Source organism: Anas platyrhynchos, chromosome 34 (assembly GCF_047663525.1).
Source record: "Anas platyrhynchos isolate ZD024472 breed Pekin duck chromosome 34, IASCAAS_PekinDuck_T2T, whole genome shotgun sequence".
In the NCBI taxonomy this organism is placed as follows: domain Eukaryota; kingdom Metazoa; phylum Chordata; class Aves; order Anseriformes; family Anatidae; genus Anas; species Anas platyrhynchos.
The window spans coordinates 1,307,721-1,330,525 of record NC_092622.1 but is presented as its reverse complement, the minus strand read 5'-3'; the positions used below and the strand labels follow the sequence as shown (position 1 = coordinate 1,330,525).

Here is a 22,805-nt window from a genome sequence, read left to right as displayed (position 1 = left end):
TTCTACACCATCTGCAGGTTTTAAGCATGTAAAAACTCTGCCAAAACTGGAAGCGTCTTGACCGATGTCTGTGGCACCAAGGATTTTCCTGGCTGGGCATGTCAATTAATTAATGAGATCTTCCAGTAGCAGGGCAGACCTAGGGCTTGGTTTCAGCAGTCCTGAGCTCCTGTGGGATGTGCAGGTATCCAGCAGGTCTGAAAATGAGCCTAACTATTTCCTGCTATGATTTCTCTATTGCTTTGATATCACAAGGTAAAGCAATGAATACGCTAAAAATTAGCGAACAGATTCTGGAGATAAAGAGGCCAGTAAAACAGGGATAATACTTAACTGCTTCACGGGGGGGCACAAGGATTAATGAATTAATGTTTGCAAAGTGCTTTGAAGATGAAAAGTGCTAAGTCTGATTACATCTGGTGGGTGAAGCGGATAAGAATGAAGAAGAGGTTATCAATTCCTGTAACTACCAGGAACAAGGACTGGCTCAATGTCATAATAAATAACAGTCTGAAGATGGTTTGCTCTCATGCTGTCCCCGGTGGTTTGCAGTCACGTAGCCTCTGGTAGAATATAGGTTTCCACAATAGATTCTGCAGTCTGTAAATAGTCACTTTTAGTTTATTCTGCTTAAAATTATTTATTTCTTCTACCTTATTTTGCTTTTCTTTCAGTTTAGTTGTGAGTCTTGGACGTGCTGGTCAGTGAAATACCTGTGAAATCTGCCAGCTGGACCATCAATTTATAGTACAGCTTGTGCTACCCTTCTAATCTCTTCAATGGACCGTGATTACTTCACTGGCTCTAACCTAAACACCCACGATTTGCTAGACCCTAATTGCAGGTAATAGTGTTAAGTGGGGTCTGGGCTGCCTTGCAGGCACTGATGAGGATCTCAAGCCTCCAGTGCTGAAAACCAGACCCTTTACCCAAACCAAGTCCACTGCAGGATGTATTAATTCTTTAAGAGAATATTTCTTGATGACCTAAAATCCCCAAACAATCCCTGCTCCCTTAAACTTGCTGTAGTAAGTTTTGTGGAGTCTTTCCCTGCTCCTCTAAAGCAAAATGGTTTCAAAGTGTTTTGTTTTGTTTTGTTTTGTTTTGTTTTCCTGGAAGGAATCCCCTCTGTGCTGCTGCTCCATTGGGGCTGCACTACACCAGTGAGCTGAGGTACATGCAGGTGTGATACCTTGTGTTCTGTGCTTTCAGCAGGTGAGATTTGGCCCTTTCTCTGTCAATCGGATGCTCTAAAGGTGAATATGCTGCTGCTGCAATGTGAATATTAAATGTGCAGTGCACGGAATAAAAGATGCAAGCTCCAGTGGGCTCAGCCGTGTCCCTCCCATGTAGACGAACTGATATCGTGGCCTAGGTTTACAAAGACACTGGAAGTGGATTTATGCCATTTCTATATTGGCGCTGTCTGGAGGAAATCCTGTGTCCTGTGACGTTTTTCACTACAGCCAAGGCCTCCCTCCTCTTCCCAGCATCTTCCCTGCCCCGTTCCCAGGGGTGGAAGCCCTGGCAGCCGCCCCGGCCCCTTCCCCATCTGGGGCTGTGTTCCAGGGGCACGGCAGATGGGCAGCCCGCTAACAAGCTGGCGAGGAGTGATCCCGCCACTGTGACCTTGCACGAATTTTCTCCTTGGGAAACTCCTGCATCCTTAACACCTGCTCAGTGGCCCTGGGTGAATGCTGCAGATCACCCATGGGTGCAGACACAGCAAGAAACGGGCAGGAGGTTTTGGTCTGGAGAGGAGGAGGCTGAGGGGAGACCTTATCGCACTCTATAGATACCTTAAAGGAGGCTGTAGCGAGGTGGGGTTTGTCTATTCTCCCACGTGCCTGGTGACAGGATGAGGGGGAATGGGCTAAAGTTGCACCAGGGGAGGTTTAGGTTGGATGTTAGGAAAAAACTTCTTTACCAAAAGGGTTGTTGGGCATTGGGATGGGCTGCCCAGGGAAGTCACCGTCCCTGGAGGTCTTTAAAAGACGTTTATATGTAGAGCTCAGTGATATGGTTTAGTGGAGGACTGGTTAGTGTTAGGTCAGAGGTTGGACTGGGTGATCTAGGAGGGCTCTTCCAACCTAGATTCTGTGATTTTTTTCTCCAAGTCCATGAGAGGACCTTGTGGGCAGCTGCGGGGTGGCCTCTTCTCGCAGATAATTAACGACAGGGCAAGAAGGCATGGCCCCAAGCTGTGCCAGGGCGAGAATAGGTTGGAAATTAGGAGAAATTTCTTCTCAGAGAGGCGTTGGGACGGGCTGTGCAGGGAGGTGGTGGAGTTGGCATCCCTGGGGGTGTTCAAGGAGAGGTTGGACGTGGTTCAGTGGTGCTTGGGGACACGGTTTGGTGGTGCTTGGGGACGTTTCTGTGGTGCTTGGGGACAGTGGCACCGGGTGAATTCCCCTCACGGCTCCCTCAGGAACCCCAACGGCTCCGCCTGAGGCGCGCAGGGGCAGCCTCGCCGCCTTGGTGCTGACCAACACCGCCACCTGCCGGGGGGAGGCGAAGGCAGGAAAAAGGGGGCCAAACCGGGGGGCGAGGGGGCCGAGAATCAGAGCGCCGAGACCCCAACCCAGCCGGGACAAGAATTTAGGGCCGTTTCTTCCATTTCAACCCCCCCACCCCCCCGTCACAGCGCCCCCATCTTGTCCCTCTCCCGCCCAGCGCCCCGGCGCATCCCACTCCACCCCGCGCGGGGGGGGTGGGGGTGAGGGAGGCAGCGGGGTTGGCTCCCCCTAGCGGCGCGCTTGGTTCCTCCTCCCTCTCCCCCCCCCTTCCCCGGGGAGAGGAATGGGCTGGCCCGGAAGCGGCGGGCCCGGAAGCGTTCGGCTGAACCCGGAAGAGGCGGCGGCCGGGCGGCAGGGCGGAGGGCGGCGGGAGGGGGCCGGGCCTGGCGGCGGCAGCAGCGGGCGGAGGCGGAGCCCGGGTGTCCCCGTCCCGCTGGTGCGGCCGCCGCCGGGCAGCGGGGAGCTGGGGTCCAGGGGCTGCCGGGGCAGCGGGGGAGGCACGATGCTGCTCTTCGTCGAGGTGAGGCCGGGCCCGGCCGGGCCATGTGGCGGGGAAGGGCCGCGCACGTTGCTGAGGGGGGGGGGGGGAGGGAGGGGGGCTGGAAGGGGAGGGGGGGAGGGGACGGGGCTGACACAGCAAATCCGGGGAGGGGGGGAGGGGGGAAATAACGGGGGCTCGGGGCTCTGGAAGGTTCCTTCGGGGCCGCCGAGGCGCTGCGGTGACCTTCGGGGAGCCCCGGCCCCGCGGCCTGCCCTGAAGGTGAAGCGGCGGCGGGGAGCGGGGCCTGCGGGGAGCGCGGCGGGGCTGGGCCCGGCCTCCCTCGCGGTTCCCTCACGGCCCCCTCACGGCTCCGCTCCCCTCACGGCCCTCCCGGGGCTCCCTCCTCGCTCTTTCCCCTTCCGAGGCCTTGAATCGCGGCCGCGGCCCCCCGTTAAATCCGTTAATTCCCTTTCCGGCCCTCGGAGAGCGACTGAGGGCGGCCGGGGGAGGGCTGGGGGAGGCGGAGGGGCCCCGAGTGTTGCGGGGCTCGGTTCCAGGCTCGGTTCCCGGCTCGGCCGCTCCGTCCCCGGGCGCGGAGGTCACCTGGGGCGCTGCGGCCGCGAGGCGAGCACCGGGCCTGGTTTGGCAGCCGCTGCTCCCGGCGCTTCGCCGTCGCCTTCCCGGCGATCTGGGAAAGCAAAAAATCGGCCCCGGAGTCTGGAGGAGCAGCCTCGGTGTTTTCCGGCCCAACGGCGGCCGCTGCTGCTTGAAAGTTTTGCAGTAAGTCTCGTCCGAAAAGCGTGCGAAGCAAACAGCTGCTGCGGTGCTGGGGAAATAACCGAGGGGAGCTGAGCGATTGTGGACGGCGTGCTCAGGCCTGCCATGGGGGTCTTCATACAAACGTGTTCTGCGCTAAGAAATGTTTAAATAAAAAGGTTTTGGAGCGCTTTTTAAGCTCATTGCCTTAGTTCTGCAACTGGAGTTGTGCAGAGGTGGCCTGAGCACAGAATGCCGAGCATTAAGAATTTGGTTTTCCAGTATTTAAATGGAAGAGGAGCTTCTCGAGCTAATCCAAGCTGCAGCCCGGTGCCGGCAGCCAGGAGCTGTGAGCAGCCAGGCTGAAGCCGAGTTTGGTGGAGAGGAGCTGAGGCTCTGAGCAGCAGGCCTGGGAGCAGCTTCTGAACTCAGCTCAGTGCCGTGGAGCAGTCGTGGAGGGGGCTTGGGCAGCTCAAAGGAAGCTGAAGCGAGCCAGGGGCATGCGGAGCCAGGCAGTGTGTTTGGGTTTTGGTGAATCCTGTGAAAAACACAAACATGGCTTGTTTGAGTCGCTTTGTTTGCTCTCCTCCCTTCTCTGGCAATAGCATCGGGAGTTAACTTCTGTGATCTTCACTCAGGGAACGTCAATACTGTTTAATTTTGAGCTTCTGGGAACGATCGTGACTTCTTGAAGGTGCCTTTTCCCTGCCAGGACAGGGAACTTGAGCTCTTCGCCAGGTGTTGGGAAATGCTGTAGTCAAAGGCGCGAAACACCAGCATTTATCTCCGCTTCTTTGGGGCTGCCTGAAAAATACCCTACAGAACAGGAGTGATCTAGAAGGCCCCGAGCTTTTGGGAGGGATTAGCTGTGACTGACTTGAGCCCTCAGTGTTATATTTGGGGCTTAACTGCTGTATGCACGTGCTGACCGGGAATTGATTTCTTCACAGCATGAAGGGTGGAATTCCGTCTGCCCTGAGAGTCTCGTGGCTCAGAAAACTTGCTGAGGGGAGGTAATGGTGCTGTTTTTTTTTGTTTTTGTGCGTTAATATCTAGGGTAGGTGCTGGTTTTTGCTTGCAGCCAGGGCAAGGGGACTGTTAGCATTTGATAACCAAGCTGCGGTAGGAGTTTTAGTGAAAAATATTACTGGTGGTGGCTGGCAGTGCCAGCTGGGGTTTGGGTCGATTCGGTGCACGTTCCCAATTCAGTAGGGTCATATCAGTAATTTATTGGGGAAAAACTGAAGTCTGTGTGTTTGGGCCGGGCTAAACGCTGCCCGAGCTGTTGCCAGCGATGTGTTTTGGTGGGGAAGGCAGGGCTGGGAGGAGCAGCGAGCCTTGCTGGCACGGTTCACCCAGGAGTGAGCGACCCAGGTGAGCGTGGCTCTGTCTTCATACAGACCCCTTTCTCCAGGGATCCTCCTAGTTTTGGGGTACTCGTACTGGCTGATGAGAAACCACGCTGCGTTCAGCGAAAGGAATTCTTCTTGTGACCGTTTGTGTTTTGGGAGTTACCTGGGACACTCGGAGTGCTGGACTGTTACGGGATACCCCGCAGCCAGACCAGAAGGAGTTTGGCGCGTTGCTTTTGCTTTGACACCGTCAAGCTCTCCTCTTGGCTCACTTCACAGCCTGGGTGAGCTTTGGGAAGGTGGCAGTAGCAGTAGCAGCACGTGTCTGCGTCCGCTGCAGGTGTGGGTTTCCCTACCTGTCGTGTCCCCTGGCCAGCACGAGGCTCCTCTCCGCCAGCCTCCCGTGGACTCACTGACTTATTTTTGTTTCCTCCGCTTATTTTCCCCTTCTGGCAAATGTTTAGATTCCCATACCACCCATTTTATTAAATCCTTTTTGTTTGTTTTTTTTTTTCACTTAGATCCCCTTTTGGAGAGTCAGTTTGCTCTGGGAAGTTTGTCTCAAACTTTCAGATTTTGGTTGCAGGATGATTTGAGTTCACATTAATGCAAAGCTGTAAAAGAAAGGGAGTATTTTCACTTTGGTTGGCTTGTTTGAATCTGTGACACGTAACTCAGGCAGTTACAACCGGGAAAATCATCTTTGCCACCTTGTCAAGATGAGGCAGAAGCTTTGATAGTCAATTTGGAGGAATTTCTGGAGGAGAATCTTTGATCCGCGTTGGCTGAAAGTAACCTAAACCGGAGCGAGGCTCAGCCGGGGAGGACAGCTTGGTCAGCTCGTGGATACCAGCGAGTGTTCCTAACCTTTGTATCCCTGTAAAGCTTTAACCTCGCCGTGAAAGTTCCCGATAGCAGCTGGGAGGATCGTTCTGCAGCCAATCAAACGGCCTCGGCGTTTGCTAACCTCAGTCAAATACGCAAGAATTGGGGTTTTGGCCTTCTCTGCAGAAGAGCCCCTTGGCAGAGCAGAGTGGCGCCGCTCCTGGAGCGGAGCACGGTGGATTTCCAAAAAGCTTATGTAAATCAGGGACTTTTTATCTCCTCGGAGCCCACGGTGACTTGCTGTTAAGCTGCATGACATCAGGGCCGGGCCCTGCAGAATTGCATTAAGCATGATTAAATGTTTCTAGAACAAAGAGGAAGTAGCCCACGCTGTGTTTCAGGTGTGCATTTCAGGCGCTGTATTAATAGGTCCTTGCAGTTCTTTATCAGCCCGAGTCTTCCGCTTCTTGCAGCTCGTCACTTGAACCTGCGATCTCTGAAATTCCACGTTAACATGTGCGACTTTCAGTCCTTGCTCAAGTGAGTAACGTCATCCTCTCTTCTCAGAAGCTTGGTTTTTAATTCTGATTCGTTTTGGGAGTGTAGTAATCTCCCCAGAATGTTTCAGTTTCACTTCATTGTACTTAACCCTTCCAATTCCATCTCGAGCTCAGTACCAACCTGTAAGACACAAGACAGCGAGGCAAGGCTGATTTTTATGAACTAAGACTCACCTGCTGGATTTGTCTTCTCTTCCTTTTCCTGTGATGAAAAGTAAATCCCAGGAGATGGGATCTGGTGGCTTTCTCAAGCAGGTACCCGTGCGATGCAGCACTCGTGTGAGCAGGAGCAACCAGTGATAGTTTGTGGGTACAACACGTAACTGGGCTTTTCTGCTAACTTTTGGTTGGAGGGGAACTGCAGTGAGAAATCAGAAGGGAAACACACGTGTCCTTTCACACTGAACTGCTGCTGGTTCTTCTTTCTGTTTCCAGCTGTATTCTTCTGCTAGCATTCATGAAAGAGGGTGAAAACTCCATCACGGTGTGGTTGAAATTCATTGTGCCTGGGAGATTTTGAGTGCTAAAAAAGGCCATGCAAATGGTGTCATCCGTGTTTTGCCCTCTGTCATGACTGTCTTGAACTTCTCTGCTGTTTGGAGGCTTTTTGTTGCTGGATTTGGGCTTGTCCTTGTAGCAAATAGCTTTGGAGCTAGGTGTGACCTTGGCAGAGAAATTATCTATAAAGCTGTTGCAACTGCTTCCTTATCCTTCTGCTTTAGGCTTGAGGCCTGCCAGCCCGCCACTCCTTGATTTCAGCCTCCAGCAGGCTGGACTCTGAAATACCAAACTTCCTTATTTGTGAATTTTGAGATAGGAGCTGGAATTAGTGGCTCCTGCCTCGTGAATTCAAGCAAATGTGAATGGAGTGGGCTGTCCGCAGGGGTCTGAAGGAAGCTGCTGAGAAGAGATGGCGTTAGCTGCTTGGAGAGGGAGTCAGGAGTTGGTGGAAGGAGAATTCTTGCAAAAGCTTCGTTTTCTTCTCTGGGGGACAGGAATTTGTTTTGTCACAGCAGAGTGAAAGCCATTACAGCGCTTATTTTCTGTTCTGATGCTGGATTATTGACTCCTTCCCCAAATGAGCTCCTGAGCAGCTCTCAGAAAGGGGCTTGGGAGGGCGAAATCTTTTGCTGTAGAGATAAGCGTTCAGCTGGGCTTGCTGACAGACGAGTCCAGTGCTTTCTTGTGTGTTTCTCTTACTGTTTACCCTCTTAGTTGTGGTCCTTGTTGCCCAGTCAGACAGTCCTGTTCCCCCCCAGCAGGCTGTGATGGTGCCTGTGTTTACCTTGGCACTTTGAAAGCGTTTATCTCCTTGACTACAAGCTTCAGAAAGTTGGTAGCACACTTTTCCCCATCCCTGGAGTTGCTCAAGGCAAGGTTGGATGGGGCTGTGAGCAATCTGGTCTGCTGGGGGCATCCCTGCCCATGGCAGGGGGTTTGGGTGGTCTTTAAGGATCCTTCCAACCGAAACCATTCCATGGCTCCTGTGTGCGAGGTGTGGGTGAAGTCATGGGGAAATCAGGGAACCCTTGTGTAATCTCACAAGGGCGCCTGCAGTAGCGTGGGCGATGCTTGGTTTGGGTAGTTGTCGCTCATTAAATTTAGTAACTCATTGGTTTCTTCGCCTTGGAACGTAGTGGGTTTTGTTGTTGGTTCGTTTTTAAGGTTCCTGTGTAGGAAGGGGTCTGGAGGAGGGGAAATTTCACTCCCTAGTGAAAGGGGGAGTGGTGGATTATGAGGGTCAAGTCTCAAAAGCTCATGAGTTACCAGAGTCCTTCCCAGTGAGCCTCTTCCTCTGCTGATGGTGTCAGATGTTGCAGGTTGGAGGCGACACTTCTAATGGGGCAGAAATAAAATACGTGGAAAATATGAAGGAGTTCCCCACTTTGGTTAATGAAAAATTACAGAGGTGCTTAATAGCCAGTCAGGGACTTGAGATGTGGATCTGTATCGGAAATCACTAAGTTCACCCGTGTCATCTGGCTTGCCTCCCAGAGCATCTTTGGGTTGTTTTTTCCTAACAGAAGCATTCTGCTCTCTTCAGCAGGTAACATCGAAAGGTGCTGGCCTAAACCCGAACGCAAAAGTGTGGCAAGAAGTACCCCAAGGGAGCGGTGAGGCTGTGCCGCCAACAAATGGCGCGGAGCACTCGTGGCAAGACACAGCAGCTGCTCAGGGGACTCATCCCGAGGGTGAGCTGTCACGATTCGTCCTCTGCTGTTAGTGCTGAGTGGAGGAGTTCAGGGAGGAAAAATGCTCTTGTCCTCAAGGGTCTTAGTGCTGATGTAGCAACAATCATGAAACAAATGTGACAAAGCAGTAGAGAGGAAAAATAATTGTTTACAGATCAGAGGCTGGGCCACTCAGGTTTTGTTTAGGAGTTCAAGAAGGAATCCAGAGCTCTGCTTGGACAGAATGCTTCGGCAGGGGTACCAGTGTTTAAGGGGCCCGGTGATGACTATGTAACGCGCTAAGAGGGAACCTTGACCCAGTGAACGCGAAAGTAAGTTCTGAGGGCCACTCACAGACCTGCTAGATCACTAAGGTTTGCTGGAAACTGGTGTGCAGTAGTGCAAAGCAGTTTTTCAAAGTTTTTAAGAACTTTCAATATATTAAACTCGAGGCAGAAAGCCTGTATTTTAAATCATCCCCACTTTTGGGGATCTTGCAGTTTCACGATCCTGTTATTTACTTAGCCCAGAGACCCAAGTGCAAACCAGATCTTTCTCAAATGGAGAGGTAGGAGGTGCTATCCTCTACAAAGTGGACATTGAAGATCTAGGCCTTTCGGGTACAGCATTGAGTATTTGTTTGATTGTTGGCACTTTCAAATAGAAGTAGGCACAACCTTATAGTAGGTCTGATGATGGTGATGATATGTTCTTTTACCAGGTAACATAGAGATTTCGGAGGATAGCTGCAAGCAATATGAAGTGATGTATTCCACGCCTTGTGAAGCTACAAGAAATGGCACAGGAGTTGATGAAGCGGCTGCAAATGGGATTGTCTTAGCAACTGAAGATCTTGGATACCAAATCTATGAAGTGTCCGGTGAGTATTCAAGTAAGAATCTGTAATCTTGTGATGTCTGCTGCACTTAGAAATTTGGAATAGAAGCTTAGACATTTTCGAGGAAATCCAAGCCAGCTATCACACTTGGCCACGCAGGTGAAACCCATGGGATCCAAATCATTTTGACAGGAATGATACAGTGTGGAATGTGTAGTATAGCTGTCTTTAGGCAAGTCTCAGATGACCTTTTCCTCTCCTTATTATCCAGAAGAATTCATACTTCTGTTGTACAATGAAATGCATTCTTTCATTGTATTCTTAATGTGAAACTAAGATCTGATGGTGAGTGTGATAAAATTTCAGGTGAAGGCAGCTCTGCTGTGTCCACAGAAGACATTAGAGAATGCTTGAGAAAACAACTTGAATTCTGCTTCTCACGGTACAGTTGATGACCCCTTTGTATGAACCCTTTATTAAAACGCTTAGTAATTATTTCCTTTTTTTGGCTTGATACATGTTATCATAAAAATGTTAACTGTGAGTGAAAGGAGTTGCTCACGATATGAAACAAGATTTGCTGAAATCCTTCAGAAGCCCTGTGGCATGTTTTAGTACTGTCCACGCGTCCCTGTCATCTAATGAGAATCTAGCCTGACTGTGTTACCAGAAGAGATGTCTGCAGAAAGGATTTTAAGACAAAGTGACACGCAGAACACTATAATTTTCTTTTTTTTTTTAATTATGTTTTCTGTTCATCTGTGTGAAATTCTTCCAGGAGCGAAAATCTGAGTATGTTTTGGCTAGAGTGGCTGTGAATAGCATTAGTGAATATTTAAGCCTGTGGTTATCCTGTTGTTTTTAGGCTTCTGTAAGTAAAGTTTGGAATTTTTGTGAAGCAGATAATGTATGTCTTTTTAGTGAGAATCTTTCAAAGGACCTCTACTTGATGTCTCAAATGGACAGTGATCAGTTTGTTCCAATATGGACAATTGCTAACATGGAAGGTATTAAGAAGCTGACAACTGATATGGACCTTATTCTTGAAGTCTTGAGATGTAAGTTTGGTTGTTTGGTGTCTGTACTAGTAAAACAAAGAATCCATCTTTACTTTAAATAAAAAATGGGCTATTCTGTTAGCTGGTTATGGCATATTTTTCGGGTAGGTAGTGAAGAGAACCTAGCAAAGAATGTTCGTATAGAAGTGGCTGTTCCAGGCTCCTGAATTGTAGTTATGCTTTATACTAAACTTCCTGAGTCTGTTCCAGTTAGAGACCACTCTAGGATACTGTTAGCAATTAAAGTGTTCTTTTGGGGGGGAGTAAGCCTGTTTTTCTGTTCACTGTGAAACTTACTAATTACTGTAAGTAATTAAGTCTAGTATTGCTGAGATTTTACTTTGCTATGTACAGTGTTCAATAGTAAGCCAATTTTTATATTTTGATTTTAGCTTCTCCTATGGTACAAGTGGATGAGACAGGGGAAAAAGTAAGACCAAACCACAAACGATGTATCATCATCCTCCGTGAGATCCCTGAAACGACACCTATAGAGGTAAGAATTATAAAGAAACAAAAGCCTGTTGATGTTTTTGGAAGGGATCTTCAGCAGTGCTTCAAACCTCAACAGAAAGTGTTGCTTAGAAGGTCAACTGGTATTTAATTAAACTCTGATACTTTTCTTTTAAACCACATAAGTATTTTTCTCTGCCTGGATGCACTGTTGAAAAAGCCAAACAATAACAAAAAATAGTTGCTGCTGCCCCTCCCTATTATTTTCTAATACATAAAAATGCTTTTAAGAAAACCTCAATTGAAAATTGAGCTAGCTGGGCTTTTCTGGAATGAAATTTGCACTGGTCTCTTTTTAGATCCAAAAATCAGTCCAGGGCATAGTTTGAAATTCAGGCTGAATTTTTGTCACAGCGATAACTTTACTTGAAGTCAGATGGTTGTTTTGGCAGCAAGATATGTTATTAAACACACACATTTCTCATTCATTGTGGACCAATATGAGCTGAGCTCATTATGTTCGGAGAAGGGAGGATAATAAAATTCCTACTGATATTTGGCTAACGGAATGATTTTTGTTCTTTGTTTTTTAAAGTTGTAACACAGGGTATTTGTCTACTAGCATTTTTAATTAGTTCTTTTAATGCAAATGCTGAACAGCTGATTTGCCCTGTATGTAAAATCTGGTTGATTGTTGCAAAGCTGTCAAGTTGCCTTGGTTTAGAAATACTCCTTAGAATCATTGTCTAGAAGTCTGTCTTGATTATATGATTTTTTTTTTTTGTTACTTCTTTGGTATAGAAGTATCACCAGTTCTATTCTTTTAACCAGCTGTGCCTGCTACATTTTATTTGGGGAGCTCAGCAGGCAGGGTTTGTATTACTTAGTTTACATTCTGGTAGAGGACATCTTGCTGTTCTGCAGACCTGTTGAAGGGAATCAAAGAGCATTCCTGGTCAAGAGAAACTTGCTGCTGAGGAGCTGGAGTTCAAAGTTTTGTTGGCTTATTGTTCATTTTACAGCTTAGAGCTTGAGCTACATCCCCTTAACTGCCTACCTTTTTCTCTTCCCTAGGAGGTTAAGGCTCTGTTTAAAAACGAAAACTGCCCCAAAGTAATAAGCTGTGAGTTTGCTCACAACAACAACTGGTACGTTACATTCCAGTCGGATACAGATGCCCAACAGGTACGGCAGCCTTCGGCTCTTAATGACATCTCTATTTTGTTATTGGTACTTGCCTTGCTCAAGAGAAGCATGCGTGCTGCCTGTAGCTAAAAGGCTTGTTTGTTTATTTACTGATTTCTTCACCACCCCCTTTGTTATTTTAAGAGGCTATTGGCAAATTCTAGTTAATAAGAAAAAAGCTGAGAAATTAGGGTTATAACTCTCATCTTCTTCTTGCCTCTATACTCACCAGCCATAACTACTATCTAGTATCCTGAATTTGAAGTGTTAGTTAATTTAACAGGGAAGCATGTTGCTAGTAGTTCATGTTAAATCATATGAAGTCCTTTAAGCAGTACAGTTGTATCAAGTTATTCTAATGTTAATCTTTTTTTTTTTTTTGTGCAGGCATTTAAATACTTAAGGGAAGAAGTGAAAACCTTTCAGGGCAAGCCAATAATGGTAAGGCTGTTTCACATGAGATTTCAGAATAACATACTGTTTGTTGAAGTGATAGTGTGTGTTTATGGGAGTGGGGAGGTAAAGAATTAACTGTGGCTTAGATAGTTCGTAACACTTGCTCTGTAGGCTATTAACTGGAATGAGGTCAAGAGTAGCTTTGAAAAATTACCATTCAGTGACTGCTGGTTATTCGCAGTGCTGCTTCCCAGGAGGTGTGAAATATATTCTTGTTTCATCTTCCCTTCTCTGCTTGCCCAAGAATCTGGGTCTGCAGAGCTCAGGAGAGGGACTCTTGCCATCCTGAGTCTCTGGTTTGTTAGCTGCTCTACAAATAAGGGTGAAGCCAGCTGGTTGTACTGCGAGAGCAATTGTCAAAGTTGGAGTCTGGACAATTACTGCCATGGAAAGCTGTGTTATTTTAAACTTCAGAGATTCTCTAGCTAAAGTAGCATATGTATCCTTCCTTTTAGCACATTCTAAGAATGTAATCTGCATTGATTTTTACCAGTTCTTATTTGTAAGCAGTAACCAACCTACTTCCCCTTACATCCCTTCTGTTACAGTTTCAGTAGGCAGTAAAGATTTCATGTTCTGCTTCTTCTTTTCTCCCTTCTAATGCCTGTGATGTGAATTGATATCTTACAGGCAAGGATAAAAGCCATCAACACGTTTTTTGCTAAGAATGGTTACCGGGTAGTAGATTCCAGTGTTTATACTCAGCCAGTTCAAACACAAGCACAGTTTGCCTCACCACTGTTTATGCAGCCTGTATATAGTCCTCAGCAGTACTCTATTTACAGCATTGTGCCTCAAACATGGTCTCCAAGTCCTGCACCTTACTTTGAAACACCACTGGTAAGTAACAGCTGCTACTTGCTGAAAACAAGGGGAGCTAGCCCAAAGCACCAGTAATAAATGGGATAACAAATCAGTGTGGGCTTCTCAGCTGCGGAGTGGACAGGTTTTCTAGTCAGATTCCTCAGTTTTATGATAAATTATGTCAGGGACCTGATAAAACCTGTCAAATAGGCTGTGGGTCTCTCTGTCTGGCTACTGTTGTCAAAGTTTGTTGTGCAATTCCATTAGCCAGTGGCTGGTGTTACCGGAGGAGCTTTGTAGCTCTGTCAGGAACCAGAGGACTGGCACTGAAGTAGATCTGCAGGCTGTTTATCTGGTGGCGTTTTCTCTTTAGTAGTAAGATTAAAACATACTAGGTAAAGTAGCCCAGCATAAAAGTACACACAGACTAGCTGAATAACTGCCAAAACTGATCTTGTGTATTCACAAACGTTTTTCTTTTAAATTCAGCCATTGAAACTGTTCTGTCTGTTGCAGGCCCCCTTTCCTAACGGTGGATTTGTGAATGGCTTTAATACACCAGGATCATATAAAACAAATGCTGCTTCTCTGAGTATAGGTCGCCCATTCCATAGAAATCGGTAAGCTAGCTGTGTCAGTTGTGTGGTCTCTGAGATCCTGAAGTGTTCTTTGCACGTGTACAGTGCCTCATAATGATATGGTTAAATATTTTATTAAATATGTGTGACGTTCAACTTGATTTATACAATAAAATAAAAATAAAGGTGGCAGCTTAAGATCCTAAAATACCAGACATACGTGCTGGTGAGAGCAGAGGTAATTCCTGCAAAAGTCTCGGAGGAATTTCTGCAGACAAATAAATAACTTCCTCTTAAGGTAATACTTCTAATTATGTTTGTTATACGCAGATTATAAACTCCTGCAGCACAAACATAAGCTTTTCCTGTTGTGTGATTAGTCGTGCAGAGAGCCATTCATTTTATGCAGCTGAGAGTTGCATGCCCTGACTGCTTACGCTAAAACTGCTTGCTGCTGAGTCTGTTACTTGTAATTTATTTGCTTTATCCCCATCTTTCCTGATAACTGTAAGGACTCAGCTCAGATATAAACATTGGGGTGGAGGAAACAGCTTTGTATTTTCTGGAACAGTACTCTGTAAATACAATAGGGTAGTAATCTGTTTGTGTGGGTGGAAATTGTTTTTATTTGCAAGCTCTTTTACTGTATTCAGCATAAGGGCTGGTAGCACAGGAATTGTTTTGTGTACTGTTTGAGAAATGGGTTGACAACTGCCAGTTCCATAAATGCTTTTGTGATGCAGTTAAGGTTTGTGGCAGCTGGCAGAAGATGAACTTGGAAACTTGGTCTGTGGTGACTCAGCGGTGTCTTAATACAGGCTCTGAGGCTGGTAGCATGACTACTTAGGAGAAGAGGCATCTGATTCTGTTACATCTGTGCAGCTCCCAACTAAAATATTCTTGAAGTTGCTTTTTTTTACTTAAACTGTGTCCAAACTTAAAACTTGTAGAACTCTTCACGTGTGTGGATCCTGAATATGTACAAAAGTTGTACGTGCCTGAAGATTAACGTCTTGACATGCCCACGCATTCACTACCTTCCTGTAGATCACCTCTGTTTAAAGCTTTTAAAACTCATCGGGTTATTTTTAAGACTTTATTTTTTAAGACTTTCATTTGTAAAACTTCAGTTATTGGGAAGTTATGGCTTCCGTGTCAAGCACGTACAGGTTCTGCTGGTCTGTCTTGGTTGTCTTATCTTCCCTATTAATCTTGCTCAACTGTTGTGCTCATCCAAAGCTCTGCTTTTGCAGTAATAAACCTTCATGTTCTAGAAGCAGACAGGGATTATGCTTCAGCAGGACTCCTCTGCAGGCAGGGCACTGCCAAAGTAACAGCGATGCACAGCCCTGAAGGTCTGGCCCAGTGATGATCAAGTATCGCGCTAAGAGAGAACAGGTCCAACAGTCGGTTGTCTGGGCAGCCTGCACTTCATGCTTTTCCTTCTTTTTGCTCTTTGACATCATCTCTCTCTTTCTCTCTGCTCTTTTTTTTCCTTCTTACCTTTCCTTGTCTTTTCTGCTTTGCTCTTCTGCCCAGATAAGATTGTGGCCTTCTCAGTGATGGGTAAGATTATGAGATCTGAGGGCTGAACAAAGACCTGAGAACCCTTTCCATTTAAAGAGTGAGCTGAACAAAATGGGAGAATTTAGTTGGGTTACCTCCTCTTTCCTGTGCTTGTTGCTGGTAGAAAACTTGCCCTTATTGGGGCGTAGAAACTGGTTCGTACTGCTGTTTAAAGGTGCCAAGTATAAATTAATCTTTGTTCAGTGTGTCATCTCTGGAACTGCAGAAGAGTTCATTCAGAGACGCTCGTTCAGCTGCTGCTTTTCGGTTTCTGCCCTGGTTCATTAAGCTTCATTTGTTTTGTCATACAGACAGTCACTAGTTAAATATTGGATTTTTGTCTGTAGCAAAACATTTGTTTAAGCTGGTTATATTTATTTTGCCCTGATTTGTTGCAACATCCTTGTGGGAAAGGAAGGCTGGGTTTTGCGACAAAGCCTACAGTGCTACTGTTGATAATTTTATGTCCAGCCATCTAAAAGCTAATTTAAATTGTCTTTGGCAAAGGAGATGAATTTGAACACTCAGAATTGGGATATTAGAAGATGGGTTTTGTTCTGCTTTCTGGTAGATCGGAGTTTTTCTGGGTAATTCTCTGCATAGGACTGTGAGCTTTAACAAGTAGTAACACTGAGCATGCACAGTTCAAAGGGAATACAGCTTTGATGCTGAATAATCAATAACTGGGTAAAAGGTTTGAGGTAGCCTAAACTGCAGAATCGGTCCTGTGGGTGTTTGGTAACAAGGCAGTGGGGCTAAAATCCTTTCAAGCCCTTGGGGATGTGGGCTTGAAGCTACCCTTATCTGCCCTGTCTTCTTCACCCTGTTCAGTCATTGACTGCTCCCAGCTTCTTGTTTCAGTTCATTTTTTTTGCTCGTGGTGAAGTAAGTTTTGTTCCTCAGGCTTGGCTTAGTTCTCCAGCTCACTTTCCAAAGCCCTGTGCCCATGCTGCAGGTCCAGGTTTGGGTTATTCTGGCTCTTGTGCCTCCCCTCGTTTTGTGGCCTTTGTTTTCCCTTGGTCTCTGTGATCAGGCAGTGGTCTCTGTGTTTTCTTGTACTGGCAGTGCTTGACAGGAAGGGAAGTTGCGAGAGAACTAGAATGAAAGGAGTAGATAAAGGTAAGGAAGAACAGATTCTGTTCTTCCTTAAGTGTTAGGAAGGTTCAGGAACCAAGACTTGTCTGGTGAAGTTCCAGTATGTGCTAACCTCTCCTTTCTTGTCAGCTACAAACTGTAGTTGGTGGTAGTTTTGCCTCTTGTTCTTCAAACTCTGGACTGCAGAGCCTCTTGTCCATGTGTCCTGCAGTGTGAAGCCTCACTTCCGATCATCAAACAGCTCCGAACATGTCGTGGAGGGTCCAGCTGCTGCCAGTACCGTGTCAATGGGGGACGGACCACTGAACAGAACCAACTCCAGGAATTTTGTTATGGAGCGCCATAACAGCACGTTAACTGGGCACCAAGACCAAGGCTATTCCCAGAAGGATTCTCCTACCGCGCAGATAGAGCAGAATGGAGATTATGGCATTGGCAGGGGCAGGTAAAGATCTCTGTTTGCTTATCCGCTGTGACACAACAATGCGGTTGGGACACGGTGGTGGAGGCCGAAATGACTTTGAACCAAAGATCATCAACCATTAGCACAGTATATATTGCTGTAAACAGTCACCGGGGAAAAGTGACATCTAAATACACGGAGCATGATAAATACTGAACTGTGAGCATGAATGTTTCCTGCTTGGCTGCATGCCTGTTAGTTCTGACAAATACCTTAAAGAAGATAGTAAGGTGTCATTATTTCAGAAGAACTGATTAGTCTCCTGTATAAAAACAGTTGATGAATTAAAGTCAGGATTTTTCTTGGTGTAAATAATAATCAAATCCTCAGTTTAGGAGTTTGATGCTCCTAAACGCTCTAAGATCAACTGTTTTTAATCTTTTGTCTCTTAATTCAGATTTAAGACGCTTAAAAACTAAGAGACCAAGGTAGGGAAGTGAGAAATGAGTTACAGAATATTATTCTATAACATTGCAGTTTAATTGTCACTGTGCTCGTTGAGATACAATGCTTAGGGTACCTCCTCCATGGGGAGAGAAAAGAGCAATTGTTTCTCGTGTTGGCTGTGTTCCAGCTGTATAAGAGCTTTGACCTCCTGAAGATGGAGAACAGCCCGGCGCTGTGTCTTGAGAAACATCAGTAGGCTGCTGCGAATCCCGCTGCCACAGGGTCCCTTTTGTGCAGCTGTGTGCTTGAGCTAGATGAATGCTCTTAATGACTTGGTTTTGCCTTTACAGGAGGAACATTTTCAGAGGTCGAAGAAGACGGGAAGATGACCGGATCTCGGTAAGTTCCACTTCCTTATTGCAAGGAGTTTTGTGAAGTGCAGTGCATTGGCTTTGCATTTATTGAAGGAGTGGCATAGTCCTTAAATTTTTGATGGTGTTGTGGGCATTCAGTGTTTCTAGAAAACTCAACAACACTTGCTTTCAGTACTATCAGTGCTACATCATGTCTTTGTTAACATTTTCTTTCTCTAGAGACCTCAGCCTTCAGTAGAAACAAAGACTCCAACACCAAAGTTTGACTTGCTAGCATCAAATTTCCCACCTTTGCCTGGCAGCACAGCAAAAATACCAGGAGAGCCTGTGCTGGAGAGCAGGATGTCTGACATTGTTAAAGGAATCTGCAAAGAAAAGGTACCTGCTTGTCTCTGGCATGCAAACAGAAATATGGATATGCTGTGTCTTCCTTCTCCCCTGCTGAAAGAATTGTTGGGGTTAAAACATTCCGATGTGCAGCTTTAAGTCTGTACATCATATTAAGTGCATTTTCTGCCTTTCTGTTCTTGGATTTCCTTGGCTTCCTGAAGCATCTCTGCTTAACTGCTGTAAACTCAGCACTGTTTTGGCATGAAGCAGGCAAATGAAGACTGTTGGCTGTTGAAGTTTAGAGCTGGTGCTCCAGAAGTAGAATTCCTATAATTGAGGGCCTCTGGAAATACCCCACTTTTCTTGTACTGTCATGAGGAGCAATCTAAGTGTCTGCTATTTTTTTTCCATATTTTGCAACTTATTCTTTCTGTACAGGAAAGCAAAGAGTTGTTGTCCAGCTGTCCGACTCCTGCTCAGGAAGAACAGACGCACAGCACTGTCCAACAGCCCGTGACAAGTGCGAGTTCATCAGGTCAGAGTGAAGCTGTGGTGTTAAGGTATGCTGTTTATTTAACTGTATTAAATATTAAAATGTATTTTTAAACTGAGTATTAAAACTTGAGTGTTCTGACTTAAGATTGTAGCTGGAGTCCTGCAAGGTGGTAGTGATGTCTGTCCTTCCTTCTTTGTGGTAGGTAGCTTCTCTAGATGCCACTAGATAAAAATAACAGATCGTGGCAATAGAAGCTGAACCTTTCTGTTCTGCAAAAACTGCAGTTGTGGTTTCAGAGATGGAAGAGATCTCCTCAAACATTGATTTTTGTGTTAATAGTCTTAAACGTTAACTTGTTCTTGATTTAACAGCACAGTTCAGCCAGACAGCAAACCGGAAGAAGTGTCTGTTCAGAAAGATGTTACGAGCCACACTTCTCCATCCGTGTCTGTCTGTCCTGTCAGTGCTCCAAAGCCACCAAGGACAAATACCACTTCACCTTCTACTAATGCAAGTGCAGCTCCTCCTGTGTCGATGCAGGTAAGGTCCAGAGCAGGGACTGAGTGGACAACCTGGGGAGCTTTCACTCAGGTGTGCAGATGTAGCACCTGGGAGCTCTTTTGTGCAGTTGGCCGCAGCTGGGGCTTAATCACTCCCTGTATGTGGTCTTGGAATAGTGTGGAAGAACTCAGTGTGGGTATTCTGGTATGTAAACCTTGCTTTTCTCCCTTGGTCCCAAAGGAGCCACGCAAGCTAAGTTATGCTGAAGTCTGCCAGAAGCCCCCAAAGGAACCTCCTCCAGTTCCTGTCCAGCCTCTTAGGGAACTTCGCACCAACATAGTTCCCCCTGCCAAAAATGAAGAAAATGGTACACCTGAGAAGGCTTTGGAGAAGCCTCACGACAAGGTCGAAGGTCGAATGAAGGATTATTCGGGGTTCCGAGGCAACGGGCCTCCCCGGGGAGCTGCTGGGAAAATCAGGGAACAGAGGCGCCAATTTGGACGCAGATCATCGCCTCAGGGAGCACCGCGACGTATCGGCAAGGAGCAGTATGTGCCACCTCGGTCACCAAAGTAACGCTGTCCAGCCAATTTCTCTCTATTTAATTTGAGCTGTGGACTAATAAGCAGCAAAGGAGACTGTGAGAAAGAAGTATTTGTGAAGGGGAATACTGAACTGGAGTGTGGCTTGTATGGAGAAGTTGTGGAGGGTCCCAAAATTCATCTCTGAAAGTGATTTCACAAATGCTGGAGGATTCCAATCAATATAAATATAGAGATTATAATTTTTGTATTTTTGTTTTTAATTTGCAGAGGGTTTCCTGCTTGAAATCAGTTTTGGGGTTGTGAAACTAGCATTTTGACAAAGTGAGAGAATATGAATTGACAAATTAACATGTCCCTCGGTGTAGGAGGAAAAGGATAAGAGATTATTATTTTTGAAAAATGAGCGTTTCTGTAAAATTAGAAGTTTTTTTTAACCTATTTAACACTTGGCTTGTAGGATGATGCGTCTGCCATAATGGCCTTGCATTGCAGAGCACATCTGCAGCTGAGGTGCTTGGTCAGCGTGTGAGTTGAATGAGTGCAGCCAGATACTGTTGTCATCACTTAGTCACTGATGATAAAAAACTGAATGTACTACTGTAGTAAACTTTGTGTTTCCAGCTTGGAGTATAGTCTCTTGACCTTACTAGTAATTCATTCAGCAAGCTTTTTAAACTATATTTTTTACAGGAGACTGGATTGTAGATCAGAGCACATGGACAGCAAAACTTGTCTTGTATCCGCACTTGGAAGGAGGCAGAAGGGAGCATGTCAGAGTTATTCATTTGCCATTTTCCTCGCCTCCTTTTGAGGGCAACTTTATAGGGTTTTTGTTTGTTCGTTTGTTTTCTTGCTTGTTACTTTCTCTAATCTCTAACACAGGCTTTTGTGGTATCTTGGTATGTTTTCCAGAGGCAGGCCCAGTGTAGGATTGATGGACAGCTACACAGTACACGATGTTAGCTTGACAGGTGAAGAGCCTGGGATTCCAGCTGCAGACATGGAATTCTCTTGTGGGGATGGGGGCTCTGGGCACAGAGCCCTGTGCGCCCCACCAGGCTTAAACTGAGGTCTGGTTTTGAATAGTTATTCCTGACCTATCTTTGTGTTCTGGAGTAGGGTATTGGATGCTGTATGTTAGAAATCAGGGTTTGTGTACTGGGAGCTCATTGTTTACAGCTGATACAGTAACAACTGACTTCCTTTTAACTGTTCAAAATGGAACTAAAGGCAAAGAGTTAAACAAAAACCCTCGTGGTCAGAGAAGCTACTTGAAAGGTAGCATCTTGCCTAGCTTTATGCTGACTAAATTTGCAACACTATTGTGTAGTAAGTGGTTAAGTTTAAAGGTGATTACCATAATGACTGAAATAGGAAAATTCAGTGCATTAATCTGCCAAAATCAGCATGCCAGGGTTCAAAGTTCTGTATAAAGTGTTAGGGAAAAGTAGCTTCCAGCAGTAAGAATCACACCTTTTTTTTCCTTTTCTTTTCTGTTTTTTTTTTAGTGAATAGCAAGTGTACAAATTTAAAGTCGTAAGTTGTGAACACTGGAAAACTCAATTGTGATATATACCGTAAACATCTTAGTAATATATGCTAGTGTTGCCATTAGAATGAATGTAAGTGGCAGTTAAAATAACTGTGAAAATTTTCATTTTCTGATTTCTTAGCCAGATAACCCTTGGCGACTTCTTACTCAGTAGGCATTCTCTATCAACTGCTTTGAGAACACTCATATCTATTTTTATAAATATATATATAAAGCCAGAGTTGTCATTTCTCTAACTTATTATTCAGCTTGGCAATTGCTTTGATTTGATTCATAACACAATATAATGTATTTATGCAGTTAACTGTTCATTTCTAGGCATGTTATATATATATATACATATATTAAAAAAAAAAGCAAAAAACAACCAAAATCATTACTCACTTTTAGACTACCTGTACTAGGTTTGGAAGGTTTTTTTTTAATTTAGTAAAAATAAAAAATTTAAAAAAAAAGTTGATCACATCTACAGTTTAGGGATGCTTACAGAACCCTTCTCCGTTTATTTCAATAATGCTACATTTGTTGGAATGATAGAGAAGTTTTAAGTGTTTTGAGATGTTAAAGTTCTGAAATGCAGTGAATTTCAGAGTTAATTTTTAATCAGTTTAAAGGCTATAAACAATTACTGCAGTCAAACTGGAAAAAAAAAAACTATGATAGTCACAGATGTTTAGATAGATGTGCACTGTCGTTGCGAAGTCGAATATGTTTTGGGATGCTAACAGCTGCCTTCAGCTGGTTGCTGTTTGCGAGGAAGTTCCTTGGGAAGAGGCTTTTGCAGATGTTGATCTCTGGCCTCCGTGGAAAAGGTGGCATGCTAACTGTGACCCGTGTAGGCGTCCGCTTTCAGTGCAGTGCATATGATAACCTTGTAGTGCTGAAAGATAGAATTATTTTTTTTAACAATTGTGAAATGTAACTTGTTTCGTTTTCCTACATGTGGAAAAGGATTAACTGCAGTTCAGTCTTTCTTGAACGGTAATTGGAAAAACTTGACCGTGGAAAGGATGCTTTGTATGACCTGGGTGTGCATTTTCCAGCAGCAGAATATGGCTTTTGTACAGTGTATGCAAATAAGTCTGTAAACCTGTTGGCTTTTTCCAGCATATTCAAACTTTTATCAAATTAGGGCACTCATAATTATTTATTTAATACCTGTGTGCAAGGATTTAACATTAGCATTCCCCTCCTTCCCCCCCCCCCTTGCAACTTACTGTTTTTTTAATTTGTAATTCTTTGTGTGTCGGGGGGAATAACCAAGTAAATATGAAGGCTGTGAAAACCATAGTTCTGTGTGCAAGTTCTCCTGCAGTACTCGTATTGCATGGCAAACATTTAACTTGGGCTAGCTGCTAAATTCTCATCCCTGTAACGTACTGGGGCAAGCTGTTGTGTCTCTCCCCATGAAGTTTGCCTGTTCTGACTGGGGAAAACAGGGAGAAAAGGATCACTTGGGAGCC

At 45.4% G+C, this 22,805-nt stretch overlaps 1 protein-coding gene across 1 annotated transcript; it reads left to right on the top strand.

The window, feature by feature from the left end:
- The first annotated feature begins 2,863 nt into the window (after positions 1-2,863).
- LARP4 (La ribonucleoprotein 4) lies at positions 2,864-21,709 on the top strand. The gene is given in 18 exon segments (XM_027445744.3): positions 2,864-3,036; positions 8,538-8,682; positions 9,383-9,541; positions 9,866-9,941; positions 10,421-10,557; positions 10,950-11,053; positions 12,085-12,195; positions 12,583-12,636; positions 13,282-13,491; positions 13,972-14,075; positions 16,906-17,139; positions 17,895-17,943; positions 18,138-18,296; positions 18,687-18,808; positions 19,116-19,284; positions 19,486-19,714; positions 19,717-19,826; positions 19,828-21,709. Coding segments are annotated over 18 exon segments (2,337 nt in total). The 5' UTR covers positions 2,864-3,018; the 3' UTR covers positions 19,975-21,709.
- Positions 21,710-22,805: the final 1,096 nt, after the last annotated feature.